Below are 14,896 nucleotides of genomic sequence, written 5' to 3'. Positions count from 1 at the left end.
TTGGTTTCAACATTATGAATATGTGTGTTACTACTATCGAGATTTAATAAGAATAGACCACTCTTCAAGGGTGCATGACCATAAAAGATATTACTCATATAAATAGAACAACCATTATTCTCTGATTTAAATGAATAACCGTCTCGCATCAAACAAGATCCAGATATAATGTTCATGCTTAACGCTGGCACCAAATAACAATTATTTAGGTCTAATATTAATCCCGAAGGTAGATGTAGAGGTAGCGTGCCGACTGCGATCACATCGACTTTGGAACCGTTTCCCACGCGCATCGTCACCTCGTCCTTAGCCAATCTTCGCTTAATCTGTAGTCCCTGTTTCGAGTTGCAAATATTAGCAATAGAACCAGTATCAAATACCCAGGTACTACTGCGAGCATTAGTAAGGTACACATCAATAACATGTATATCACATATACCTTTGTTCACCTTGCCATCCTTCTTATCCGCCAAATACTTGGGGCAGTTCCGCTTCCAGTGACCAGTCTGCTTGCAGTAGAAGCACTCAGTTTCAGGCTTAGGTCCAGACTTGGGTTTCTTCTCTTGAGCAGCAACTTGCTTGCTGTTCTTCTTGAAGTTCCCCTTCTTCTTCCCTTTGCCCTTTTTCTTGAAACTAGTGGTCTTGTTGACCATCAACACTTGATGCTCCTTTTTGATTTCTACCTCCGCAGCTTTCAGCATTGCGAAGAGCTCGGGAATAGTCTTATTCATCCCTTGCATATTATAGTTCATCACGAAGCTCTTGTAGCTTGGTGGCAGTGATTGGAGAATTCTGTCAATGACGCAATCATCTGGAAGATTAACTCCCATTTGAATCAAGTGATTATTATAACCAGACATTTTGAGTATATGCTCACTGACAGAACTGTTCTCCTCCATCTTGCAGCTATAGAACTTATTGGAGACTTCATATCTCTCAATCCGGGCATTTGCTTGAAATATTAACTTCAACTCCTGGAACATCTCATATGCTCCATGACGTTCAAAACGTCGTTGAAGTCCCGGTTCTAAGCCGTAAAGCATGGCACACTGAACTATCGAGTAGTCATCAGCTTTGCTCTGCCAGATGTTCACAACATCTGGTGTTGCTCCAGCAGCAGGCCTGGCACCCAGCGGTGCTTCCAGGACGTAATTCTTCCGTGCAGCAATGAGGATAATCCTCAAGTTACGGACCCAGTCCGTGTAATTGCCACCATCATCTTTCAACTTTGCTTTCTCAAGGAACGCATTAAAATTCAACGGAACAACAGCACGGGCCATTTATCTACAATCATACATAAACAAGCAAGATACTATTAGGTACTAAGTTCATGATAAATTTAGGTTCAATTAATCATATTACTTAAAGAACTCCCACTTAGATAGATATCCCTCTAATCCTCTAAGTGATTACGTGATCCAAATCAACTAAACCATGTCCGATCATCACGTGAGATGGAGTAGTTTCATTGGTGAACATCACTATGTTGATCATATCTACTATATGATTCACGCTCGACCTTTCGGTCTCCGTGTTCCGAGGCCATATCTGTATATGCTTGGCTCGTCAAGTATAACCTGACTATTCCGCGTGTGCAACTGTTTTGCACCCGTTGTATTTGAACGTAGAGCCTATCACACCCGATCATCACGTGGTGTCTCAGCACGAAGAACTTTCACAATGGTGCATACTCAGGGAGAACACTTCTTGATAATTTAGTGAGAGATCATCTTATAATGCTACCGTCAATCAAAGCAAGATAAGATGCATAAAAGATAAACATCACATGCAATCAATATAAGTGATATGATATGGCCATCATCATCTTGTGCTTGTGATCTCCATCTCCGAAGCACCGTCATGATCACCATCGTCACCGGTGCGACACCTAGATCTCCATCGTATCATCGTTGTCGTCTCGCCAATCTTATGCTTCCACGACTATCGCTACCGCTTAGTGATAAAGTAAAGCATTACAGCGCGATTGCATTGCATACAATAAAGCGACAACCATATGGCTCCTGCCAGTTGCCGATAACTCGGTTACAAAACATGATCATCTCATACAATAAAATTTAGCATCATGTCTTGACCATATCACATCACAACATGCCCTGCAAAAACAAGTTAGACGTCCTCTACTTTGTTGTTGCATGTTTTACGTGGCTGCTACGGGCTTAAGCAAGAACCAATCTTACCTACGCATCAAAAACCACAATGATAGTTTGTCAAGTTGGTGATGTTTTAACCTTCGCAAGGACCGGGCGTAGCCATACTCAGTTCAACTAAAGTTGGAGAAACTGTCACCCGCAAGCCACCTATGTGCAAAGCACGTCGGGAGAACCGGTCTCACGTAAGCGTACGCGTAATGTCGGTCTGGGCCGCTTCATCCAACAATACCGCCGAACCAAAGTATGACATGCTGGTAAGCAGTATGACTTATATCGCCCACAACTCACTTGTGTTCTACTCGTGCATATAACATCAACATATAAAACCTAGGCTCGGATGCCACTGATGGGTTTTGTAGTAATTTCAAATTTTTTCCTATGCTCACGCAAGATCATGGTGATGCATAGCAACGAGAGGGGAGAGTATGATCTACGTACCCTTGTAGATTGACAACGGAAGCGTTTGGTTGATGTAGTCGTACGTCTTCACGGCCCGACCAATCGAGCACCGAAACTACGGCACCTCCGAGTTCTAGCACACGTTCAGCTCGATGACGATCCCCGGACTCCGATCCAGCAAAGTGTCGGGGAAGAGTTCTGTCAGCATGATGGCGTGGTGACGATCTTGATGTACTACTGTCGCAGGGCTTCGCCTAAGCACCGCTGCAATATTATCGAGGACTATGGTGGAAGGGGGCACCGCACACGGCTAAGAATATGATCACGTGGATCAACTTGTGTTTCTCTGGGGTGCCCCTGCCTCCGTATATAAAGGCTCAAGGGGGGGTGCGGCCGGCCTAGGAGAGGCGCGCCAGGAGGAGTCCTACTCCCTCTGGGAGTAGGATTCCCCCCCCCCCAATCCTAGTTGGAATAGGATTCGCGGAGGGGGGAAAAGAGAGAGGGGGGCCGGCCCCCTCTCCTTGTCCTATTCGGAACCAAGGGAGGGGAGGGGCGCGCGGCCCATCTAGGGCTGCCCTTCTCTTTTCCACTAAGGCCCACTTAGGCCCATATAGCTCCCGGGGGGTTCCGGTAACCTCCCGGTACTCCGGTAAAATCCCGATTTCACCCGGAACACTTCCGATATCCAAACATAGGCTTCCAATATATCAATCTTTATGTCTCGACCATTTCGAGACTCCTCGTCATGTCCGTGATCACATCCGAGACTCCGAACAACCTTCGGTACATCAAAATGTATAAACTCATAATATAACTGTCATCGTAACCTTAAGCGTGCGGACCCTACGGGTTCAAGAACAATGTAGACATGACCGAGACACGTCTTCGGTCAATAACCAATAGCGGAACCTGGATGCTCATATTGGCTCATACATATTCTACGAAGATCTTTTATCGGTCAGACCGCATAACAACATACGTTGTTCCCTTTGTCATCGGTATGTTACTTGCCCGAGATTCGATCGTCGGTATCCCATACCTAGTTCAATCTCGTTACCGGCAAGTCTCTTTACTCGTTCTGTAATACATCATCCCGCAACTAACTCATTAGTTGCAATGCTTGCAAGGCTTAAGTGATGTGCATTACCGAGAGGGCCCAGAGATACCTCTCCGACAATCGGAGTGACAAATCCTAATCTCGAAATACGCCAACCCAACATGTACCTTTGGAGACACCTGTAGAGCTCCTTTATAATCACCCAGTTACGTTGTGACGTTTGGTAGCACACAAAGTGTTCCTCTGGCAAACGGGAGTTGCATAATCTCATAGTCATAGGAACATGTATAAGTCATGAAGAAAGCAATAGCAACATACTAAATGATCGGGTGCTAAGCTAATGGAATGGGTCATGTCAATCAGATCATTCAACTAATGATGTGATCCTGTTAATAAAATGACAACTCTTTGTCCATGGTTAGGAAACATAACCATCTTTGATTAACAAGCTAGTCTAGTAGAGGCATACTAGTGACACTCTATTTGTCTATGTATTCACACATGTATTATGTTTCCGGTTAATACAATTCTAGCATGAATAATAAACTTTCATCATGATATAAGGAAATAAATAATAACTTTATTATTGCCTCTAGGGCATATTTCCTTCATACCGCTACCTCTACGTCGTCGTGGACAAGTTCACCAAGTGGGCTGAAGTAGAGGCCGTCCGCACCATCCCCGCGGGTTCCACGGTCAAGTTCATCAGGAGCATCGTGAGCCGGTTCGGGGTGCCGAACCGCATCATCACAGACAATGGTTCGCAATTCACCAGTAACCTCTTCAAAACATACTGTGCTAACCTTGGAACGCAGATATGCTACGCTTCGGTGGCGCACCCCCAAAGCAACGGCCAGGCCGAGCGAGTCAACGCAGAGGTCCTGAGGGGCCTCAAGACCAGGACGTTCAAGAAGAAGCTAGAGGCCTGCGGCAGAGGTTGGTACGATGAGCTTCAGTCCGTGCTGTGGTCCATCCGCACAACCGCGACCAAGCCGACTGGAGAGACCCCGTTCTTCCTGGTCTACGGAGCCGAAGCGGTCCTCCCTCATGAGGTCAGACGTTGCTCCGCACGGGTTCTGGCGTTCGACGAGGCGCAGCAGGACGCCATGCGGGGGATGGACCTCATGCTGGGGGAGGAACGTCGCCGAGAAGCCGCGCTGCGAGCGGCGAGGTACCAACAAGCACTGCGACGATATCACTGCCGCAACAACCGCCCCAGAACTCTCGAGGTAGGAGACCTCGTGCTCAGGCGGGTTCTCTCCAAGGAGGGACTGCACAAGCTCTCTCCCATGTGGGAGGGCCCGTTCAAGGTTGTTCATGTTTCCAGGCCTGGCTCCGCGCGCTTGGAGACTCAGGAGGGGGTGCCGGTCTAGAACGCATGGAACATCCAACACCTCCGGAGGTTCTACCCCTAAAAAGGCCCAGAGCCTGTGAAGAAGGCGAATGCCTATGAAGCTGTCACGTTTTGGAAAAGTCCCAGAGCCTGTGAAGAAGGCGAATGCCTATGAAGATTATCCTTTTTGGAAAAGGCCCAGAGCCTGTGAAGAAGGCGAATGCCTGTGAAGCTGTCGCGTTTTGGAAAAGGCCCAGAGCCTGTGGAGAAGGCGAATGTGTGTGAAGATTATCCTTTTTGGAAAAGGCCCAGAGCCTGTGAAGAGGGCGAATGCCCGTGAAGCTTGCTTCCCCCAAGAAAGGCCCGGAGCATGTGAAGAAGGCCAACGCCTGTGAAGCTCGCCGCCCGTGACACTCTCACATAATAATGAGTTGGGGATGTACACGCCCCGGAGTCTCAGGAGCGCCGGCCTCAAGCCCTGGGGCTCCCTCCCACGCCCAGTGGTAGCACTTAGCTCCGCGCTGGTGAGAAGACGTCGAAGACTAGATTAGGTGCAGGACGCGGCTTTTTCATTTGCTTTCCGCAGTTGGTTTGTTCATTCTCATTCGGAGTTTTGTTGAAGCTGTTGCCGTCTTTGACTTGTGGTTCTTCGACTTTTCACTCTCCTGCCTCGATTTCTCTTATGCAAGGCCTCGCGAGGGGGGCAGCCGAGCGCCCTCGTGAGTGTTTCTGTCCTAGTCGTTCAAAGGTTTCGCGACCTGGGTCCATTACAGGAGCACCCCTCCAGTCCGTGCCCCATGGGAACCGCGACACGAGCACAGGGCCTGGGTCGGTCGCCCCCCCCCCCCACGGCTGGGGCCGGGAACTATCCACACGCGGGCACATAGCCGAAAGGCATGATAACGGAAGCAAAGCGATGATTAACAGCAATAACTCAAACACGCCCCCGCGGGGCTCCACGCTACTGTCTTTTTACGCAGGAAAAAGGAAAAGAAAGAGCAAATCAGGCGCAGCTCGCCTCACACCGGCCTGCAAGGAGGACTCGGGCTGCCTCCGGGCCTCAGGCAGAATCCCTCTCGCGCTTCACCGAGGCGCGACGGCGGGCAGACGCGCTACCACCTTCCAAGCAGGTACGACGACGTGGAGGCTGACCACGGCCACCGCTAGAAGAGTCGCCGCCTGAAGAAGAACCAGTGAAGCTTGGGGAACCCTGAGCGCCGCCAATCACGGGAGCGCTGTCCTCTCCATCATCGCCGGGGCTGGGTCCCCGGCCGCGGTCGTCGTCCTTAGGGCAGCACCCTGCACGGCGACCATCTTCCCCAAACACCCTCACGTAGAGGGTGGCATCACCGTCAAACTTGAAGTGCAGGGTGCACCGACGGCTTAGGCCACGCGCGCGAGCGAACGTCTGCCAACCGCGGGTCAAGGCCAGGCTCCCGGCCGCGGAGACCTCCAATGAAGCCCATGAGGCCCGGCTGCAGCAGCCGTCTGCCTGAAGCCAGAGGCCGCCCGGGGCGCCGGCCGGGAGCTCGCCGAGGAGGAAGCGAGGAAGTTGAAGCCGGGTGCTAGTCGGCTCCGCCGACCACACGACGAATTCCGGCAGCACCCCTGCAGCGCGAAAGCGCGGCCTAGGGGAACGCACGACCGAAGTGCGCCCCCCGGCCGCAGCAGTCCGCCCGTCACCGAGCTGGAAATCATCTCCACAGCCGCGGGGAGCTGCCGTGGTGGCCACAGGATGTTTGCGAGGGCGACCTCGGCCGCGCTTGGGCGGGGGAGAGGCAGGCTCAACCTGGCGAGCCTTCCCCTTCTCTGCGGCCGAGAACCTCCTCGACGGAGCCATGAAGAAGGAGAAGCAAGGGGGGATGAACTGGAAGGGCGCGAGCCGCTCCGTACTTATAGCCGGCGAGGGCCAACCGTTGGCCTCCACGATCGCAGGTAATCATGATCCGCTTTGCATGCAGGGACTTGTCCAGTCCGTGCAGTTGCCGAGGCGCCATGGGGAAGTGGAGACGCACGTCCAACCAACCGCCACGCGGCGCCCAAGGCCGCAGGCTGTTAGGGCCCACGGCGCTTCGACCTTGTCCTTTTGCCTCCCTGCACGGCCAACTCCGGGCGCGCCTTGGTCCCGGGGGCTACTGTCGGCGTTCTGGGAACGGGGGTCCCCAGACTTGCCTGCCTGCGGCCTGCGGCGTGGCTCAAAAGGGGGTCCAGCGCGGCCCATCTTCATCAACACAGACCCAAGACCCTCGTGAGGGGCCAAGCCTCGCGGGGCGGACGACACGGAGCTTCCTCAGGCACGGCCTCATCAGGCTGGCTCGCGAGGAGGCGGAGAGATCAAGGCGGGGTACCTCATGAGGTGCCCGTGACGCAAGCCATGACGACCAAGGGCACCAGGCGGGCGCCAGCCCGCGCAGTGTCCTCCTTTCCTCTTTGGTGCAAAGGGAGCAAGCGCAGGCGAGAGCATCAAGCAAAGGCACCCGTTTCGGTGCAACGAGACTAAGACCAGCCCAACGGCAGGGAGGAAGTCATTGTGGAGCCCAAGCCAGCGTCACCACCCGAGCCTTTGGCAGGCGAGGACCAACTTTAGTCAGGATAAGTGTACCGGATGTTCCCCCTTCAAAATGGCCAATTGTTGGCGCCCTTCCCGCTCAATATTTGGGAAGAGGCCCAGGGCCTTTGCCTATAAATAGGACTAGCCACCCCCAGGGTAGAGAGGATCGGCCAATCCAGAAACAAGCTGGGATCGGATCGAGTAGCATCACGCAGAGAGAGAGAAGGGTGACTGAACTCCTCCTAGCAGTTCATCCCCCAGCCAAGAACAGACCCTCGCGAGGCTGTTCTTCCTTATATTGCTCGTCATTATCAGCCCAAGAGGCAATCCACCACACCACAAACTAGAGTAGGGTATTACACCACAATGTTGGCCCGAACTAGTATAAACCCTGTGTCTCTTGTGTTGTTCTTTACATAGCTTAGATCTTAGCGTGGTGGTGGGGTGCAGGTAGGTAGAAGGCGAAATCTCCGCGTGCACCCCATTGTTCGAACCTAAGGGTCTGCCGGAACCCGAAATCCGACAACTCCTGAGATGGTCATTTTCTTTCGCCACCTGTATTATTAGTCCTATAGCCCATGCGATCAGTAACTCTGAGGTCAAACTAGTAAATAGAAAGCTAAAAAAAATCAGAAATAAAATAACTCTGAGTATCACATTCATAGCGGCAGTGTTTAAATAATCGCTGTTTTGTTCGTTCACAATAATGGAACGAATGATATATACTTATGTCAATGACAGCAATCAAACTGGAACTTATTTCAAACTCCCCATACAACTCAGAGACGATGTACAAGACAGTCACTGCAAGTATATCTTGCCATGATGATGATGACTTAAATAAACCAGAGATACAATGTCAATCCATCAAGCAACACGTGTACCATATAAAGGCATCAGATAAAAATTCAGCAAACTATCACGTCCAACAATTATTCGAAAACCCCCTCACATAAGACAATGTAAATAACTGCTGTTTTGTTCATGCAACTGATTATTTTGGGGAGTTTGGCCGTACAGCATTCCAAGTTTCTTACTATTGCTTTGGCCAAGTGACTAGTTAAAAGATCTGCCATCTTTTTACACAAAGAAAAGGTTGATTTAAGTCTAAAATCCTAAATTTTAATGGTAAATGAAGGCAAACCATATTGATGTCAATGACAGGGACCAGCTGAAACCTATTTCAAATTTACTCAGCATGGCAGATCCAATGCAATTTGTTAGACATCGCAGTCACCAGGGCTTGACCAAGGTTATAATGCCAATGCATCAAGCAACAAACGTGGTGAATATGTAACCCATATGTAACAGAAAAGCATCAAGAAATTCTAAAGCAAATTGTGTATCTTGTCGTCATCATGCTCACCAGGAGTAGTTCTAGAGATACAATGTCAATGCATCAAGCACAAACATGATGAGTATGTAACCTAGTATCATATAAACGCATCCAGAAATTCTTCAGTAAATTCGGTATCATGTCCAACAGTTAATTGGAAGAACAACCTTATTTCCCCACAAGGGGATAAAAACTAGCCTCATGCGCCTCAATCAGATCATAACTCATACTGAATAAGAAGTTATCACGAGCTGAAAAATCTAACCCTCCCCGGTTATTGGTTACCCAAAGACAAGGACTCTGCCTTGTCGACAATTGCTTCTTCGTTCTTCATCCCCTCGGCGGGCGTGGAGGAAGTAGCCTCCTCAACCTCCACCCAATCAGTGTCCGGGGAGGGAGCGGATTCCTCTCCGTTGTTCTTGTTTGTATCAGCGGTGGCAGCAGCGATGGCGGCTTGGGCTTGGTCGGAGACGGTCTGCTCAGCCTGGAGCACGGGGGCGTAGTAGTCGGCGTGGGCGTCCATGCACTTCTTGAGGTCGGTGGTGACTTGGAAGCAGCGCTCGACCATGTCGGAGCCCTCCTTCTCCGCCGCCTGCACGCACTCCTCCCACGACACGAACGCCTCCTTGCAACCTCCGGCCTTCATGTACAGACAGAACCCGCACTCCCCTTCTTCCTCCGCATCCGCCGGCTCTGTCTCGACCACCGCTTCTACCGCCGCAGCCTCTGGGGGCGCCTCCTCTCGGCTGCCTCCAGCGCTGGACGACTCCTCAACGACGATGTGGGGCTCCACGGCGGGATCGACTTCGGACGCTACCGACGCCATTGCAAAATTTCTCGCACGAGATTTGGTGGATTTGGTTGGGAAAAGAAGTGTTTTGGGAGTCTCGGGGCGGCGGGCTCTGGTTTTTGTGGAGGAAGAAGCAGAGTTCGTCACGGTGACGGTGCCGCCGCCGCCGCCGCTGGTGAGAAGACTTGTCCTCGGACACGGAGAGGGGGTCTTTAGTGGGCCGGTGTCTTCGTGCTCTCGCGTTTCTCAAGAGGGCCGGAGCCCCGCCAATAAGTATCGGCCCGCTTAAGTCCGGCCCAATAGGTAGGACTAGGAGTAGGGGATAAGCCCTTTCAAGAAAAAAGAGGAGTAGGGGATAAGGAAATTACCCACAAGAGCGACCGAACCCACTGACACAGCACAGCACCAAGCTCCTCGCTCCTCCACGGCCATGGCCACCGCCGTCGCCGCCTTCCGCTCTTTCCTTCACCCCACCGCCACTGCCGCCGCCATCCCACTCCCTCCTTCTCACTTCAACCTCAACAACTTCCAGCGGCACTGCGTCGGGCTCCGCCTATTCTCCTCCTCCCACCGTCGCCACCCCATTCTCCTGCCCGCCTCCGCCTCCGCTGCTTCCGGCGAAGAGTTCTCTTCTAACGGAGAACATTACTCTGAGGAGGGTCCAGAGGAGTACGTGGAGGAAGAAGGGGAGGAGGCAGAACCCGAGGTCCAGGCAGTCCGCGGTTACTATCCCCCGAGAAACCGGCCGGCACTTGGACAAGAGCCCGGGCGAATCTACGTCGGCAACCTGCCCTACACCTTCACCGCCGCTGAGCTCACTGCAGCATTCTCCGAGGCCGGCAGCGTCGACGATGTCCAGGTACTCGCAAGCTAAATGCAATCCAAGTCCTATCTTCAATTTGTGCCTATCTCTGGTCTTCCTGTAACGGTTTCATGATTGCGCTCCTGCAGATAATCTATGACAAAATCACCGACCGGAGTCGTGGCTTCGCCTTTGTCACCATGGCCACCGCCGAGGAGGCTGCCAAGGCCGTCCAGATGTTCAACGGAGCTGTGAGTTCCGCACTAGTTGGATCATCAATTCTTCTCCATTCCACACAAAAGTGTGTTCCTGTTCTTGGTCATGAATGCATACGTGTCAATGCAGCTGCTGGGAGGGAGGACAGTCAGGGTGAATTTCCCGGAAGTGCCGCGAGGAGGAGAGAGGGCAGTCGCATCGGCAGCGGTTGCAAGGACTAGCTTGCGTGTTGTTGACGATGGGACATACAAGGTTTACGCCGGCAACCTGGGGTGGGGTGTGCGGGCTGATGCACTCAAGACGGCATTCGAGAGGCAGCCTGGCTTGGTTGGTGCCAGGGTAATCTTCGAGCGTGACACGGGTCGTTCCAGGGGGTTTGGCTTCGTCTCCTTTCAGACAATAGAAGATGCAAAGGCTGTCTTGCAGGCCATGGACGGAGTGGTATGTCTTTGTTGCAACCTTAGAGCAAAAATTCCCACCACATCACTTCATTGGATTACCATGGTATAATAATAGCATAAGTAGAACCAAGCCATGCATGATAAGAACGACGAGTACTTGAAAACTGAACTATGAAATGTAGGAACAAGGTTACCAGGTATTTCTTGTTATACTCCCTCCGTTCCTAAATATTTGTCTTTATACAGATTTCAACAAATAACTACATACGGAGCAAAATGAGTGAACCTACACTCTAAAATATGTCTATATACATCCGTATATGGTAGTCCATTTGAAATCTCTAAAAAGACAAATATTTAGGAACGGAGGGAGTAGTTGTTAAGTATTTCGTAGAGAAAAATATGAGTCAATACTGATAACATGAACTGACCAAAGTATAACTTATCTTTGTACTCTATGCATGGATAGATCAGTAATCATATATATAATCATAAGTTATGCACAATGGCCAATGGGTACCCTAAGATCTCACCAACGGTCATCTCTAACGAAGCCCCTGCGCGTCACGTCCCCCGTGCGTCGCCTCTGGCGCACGGGGAAACCCTAACCGCGCCGCCAGCCGTCCCTCCCCAGCTTCGCCGCCGCCGGAGGGGACACCGGCGAAGCCCGCGTGGTCCCCGGGGAAGGTGGCGGCGGGGCGTCCTTGTCGTTCTCGCGCAGATCTCGCGGCGGCCGGTGGCGCGCGGCGGTGTTCCGCCGGTGGCTGGCACCTGCTGCCCGTGGGGCGGCGTCCCTCACGGCGGCGGGGCTGCCCCTGAACGACACTTGGTGGTGGCCACGTGGCGGCGCGCGGGTGGGCCGGATCTTGGCTTCCGGTCTGCGTCCTCGTCGTGGAAGCGCTTCCATGAGGCGTGGTCCGAGACAGACCGAGCGTCGGTAGTGCTGGCCAGGACGCACGCTAGCAGCGCCCTACTTCATCTCGCGCCGTCTCGCTGGCCAATGATGGTGGTCATCTTCTTCGTCAGAGATGGCCGGCCAGAGGCTTGGTGATCGGATCTCGAGATCCATCATCTAGTCCCGGCTGCGAGTTGGGGAGACATGGTTGCCGGTGAAAACCGAGCCGTTGGCAGGCGATGGCGGCGTTCTACGCCGTTACCTTGATGGAGGCATCGTCGTGTAACTATTGTTGACCCACTCGTGCTGCTCTGGGGGAAACCCTAGGATCTGGCGTTCCAGGTCGGACGATGGCGGCATTGCGGTGTCGTTTCTCTCTTGTGAGCATCGTTTGTGGAGCAGCGCCGGAAGTCAGAGGCAGGAGGTGGAGCGACTTCGTCTTGCACGGAGGTTCGGTGGAGATGTTAAGTCATGCCTGGCCGACAGATGCTACGCTTTGTCATGTCTGGTCGGCAGGTGCTACGCACGACATATCTTCCAAAGACTTCAAGTTATGTCGGCTGGTGGTACTTGGCAGCATGGTGCTGAGGTGTATTAGTGGCGACCGCGACGTGCACAGTTGTTTGCACGTAGGGAGGAGGTGCCGTTGGGCGTCGTGGTGGCGTCGACGATAGCTAGACCGAGTAAGGTTGATGCATCAGTACAGTTCTGAAGATGGAGCGGTGGCAGTTGGCGGCGGCGGCCTGTAAGAGCACGCCGGACCGGCGAGACCCATGCCCGGCAGGCGTCCTAGATGGGTCCTCGGGTCTTAGATGTTAGGTTTGGCTGCGATGTCTATTTGGTATTAGGCCCAGGCTATCTGGGCCCCTTCATCAACTGGATAGGTGTAGCGACAGTTCGTTGCTTAGACGGTGGCTTTAGTCTTACTGTGGTATTATTTTGTAAGGTCTTATGAGAATAATTAATAAAGTGGCCGTATGCATCGCCCAGATGCAGAGGCCGGGAGTCATCCTCCTTTTCTAAAAAAAAATCTCACCAACATGTTAATTTGACATGGATTCACTAGTGAAAACAGTGGTTGGTTGACATGTTTACTGAATGCAGGAACTGGATGGGAGGCCACTCCGACTTAGTCTGGCGGCACAGAACCCTCCAGCTGGATCAACTCCTAGCACAGTGCAGTCCCAGCAAGAACAAACTGCCTCAGGTGGTTCTGAGCCAGAGGTCGACAAAAACAGTACTACTACTTCAGGACAATTTGAAGGTGAGATGGAAAAGAGCAACTTACAGACAACTGCCAGCTATTAGTAACTACTACTCCCTCCGTTCCTAAATATTTGTCTTTCTAAACATTTCAAATGACTACTACATACGGATGTATGTAGACATATTTTAGAGTGTAGATTCACTCATTTTGCTCCGTATGTAGTCACTGGTTGAAATGCCTAGAAAGACTAGTATTTAGGAACGGAGGGAGTAATAGACAGGTAGAGATGATTGAGTTGTAAGCTTGGTGCACCGGTTCAAAAATTCTGCCGTTCCAATTCAAGATGTACTGGTCTGAGCAAAAGTTTTGACGCAGAAGTGGGATTTCAGCCACGGACACTAGATTATTAGACTCTTGTGATATACATATGTTGCAGAAATATCTGGATCCAAAAGTGCTTCATGGAAACATGTTCAATTCAGTAGAGATGTTTTGTATATTGTATAATATAGAGTACTGGATTGACTAAGTGGTTGTGCTGCCCTTTCATGAAATAAATTGGAATGATACCCAGGTTGTTCGCTACTGTCAGTTTGGCTTTTAGGCTCTTAGCTCCTTTCTCCCTGGACTTGTTTCCACACAAAAAGCGATTTGAGTATATATATATATATCGCGCTATTCGTCATCCTGCGTGAGGAATAGTTATTCTTCATACCTCTCTATTTTACCATCCATGCATCGTAATTTTACGTTCCGTAAGTTTTGTCTTATTTCCGACGCAAAAAGATACTGTAAGAAAATATATAATCGTCGTAAAAAATATTTTATGTTATATAAAATTACAAACGTAAAAACAGTCTAAAATACACATAAACTGCAAATTTTCTTGTCTTATGACCTATATTTTTATTTTCTTATGTCAAATTTTACGTAGTGAATCAATAGGAATATAACTATTTGAATTCAAAACGTAATTTAATTATGAAATGATCGTAAGATTACATCGGAAGTTACTATTCATCATCCAGGGTGCAGAATAAGTTATTCTTCACCCGACGTAATTTTACGACCATTTCATAATTAAATTACGTTTATATTTCAAATAGTTACACTCATATTGATTCACTACGTAAAATTTGACATAAGAAAATAAAAATATAGGTCATAAAATAAGAAAATTTACAGTTTATGTGTATTTTACACTATGTTTTTACGTTTGTAATTTACATAACATAAAATATTTTTTATGACGATTATATATTTTCTTACTGTCTCTTTTTACGTTAGAAATAAGATAAAACTTACGGAACGTAAAATTACGGTGCATTTATGGCAAAATAGAGGGGGGTGAAGAATAGTTCCTCACCCAGGGTGACGAATAGTCAATCCCTATATATATATATATATATATATATATATATATATATATATATATATAGTGTTACTATTCACCTCCCAGGGCGTAGAATAAGTTATTCTTCACCCGAGATAATTTTACGATCGCTTTCTAAATAAATTATGTTTAGAATATAAATAGTTACATGTAGATTGATTCAATATGTAAAATTTGGTTATAAAAAAATAAAAATATAGGTTATAAGACCAGAAAAATCACATTTTATGTATGTTTTACACTATGTTTTTACATTCATAATTTTACGTAACATAAACTATTTTTTACGGCGAGTACATATTTTCTTACGTTCTCTTTTTATGTATGAAATAAGACAAAATTTAC

General features: G+C 49.7%; 2 protein-coding genes across 2 annotated transcripts; one reads left to right on the top strand and one right to left on the bottom strand.

The window, feature by feature from the left end:
• Nucleotides 1-8,932: 8,932 nt before the first annotated feature.
• On the bottom strand, nt 8,933-9,848 carry LOC125536911. The gene has a single exon (XM_048700205.1). It carries the CDS (start codon nt 9,671-9,673, stop codon nt 9,122-9,124), a length of 552 nt encoding a protein of 183 aa, XP_048556162.1. The 5' UTR covers nt 9,674-9,848; the 3' UTR covers nt 8,933-9,121.
• A 128-nt stretch (nt 9,849-9,976) lies between these two features.
• Nucleotides 9,977-13,743, top strand: LOC125536910 (RNA-binding protein CP33, chloroplastic). Its single transcript, XM_048700204.1, has 4 exons — nt 9,977-10,496; nt 10,589-10,690; nt 10,785-11,096; nt 13,056-13,743. Exons 1-4 carry the CDS (start codon nt 10,068-10,070, stop codon nt 13,257-13,259), a joined length of 1,047 nt encoding a protein of 348 aa, XP_048556161.1. The 5' UTR covers nt 9,977-10,067; the 3' UTR covers nt 13,260-13,743.
• The last annotated feature ends 1,153 nt before the right edge of the window (nt 13,744-14,896 follow it).

The sequence above is a fragment of the Triticum urartu genome, chromosome 2 (assembly GCF_003073215.2).
Source record: "Triticum urartu cultivar G1812 chromosome 2, Tu2.1, whole genome shotgun sequence".
NCBI classification, from domain to species: Eukaryota; Viridiplantae; Streptophyta; class Magnoliopsida; order Poales; family Poaceae; genus Triticum; species Triticum urartu.
This window is presented reverse-complemented; position numbering and strand designations above follow the sequence as displayed.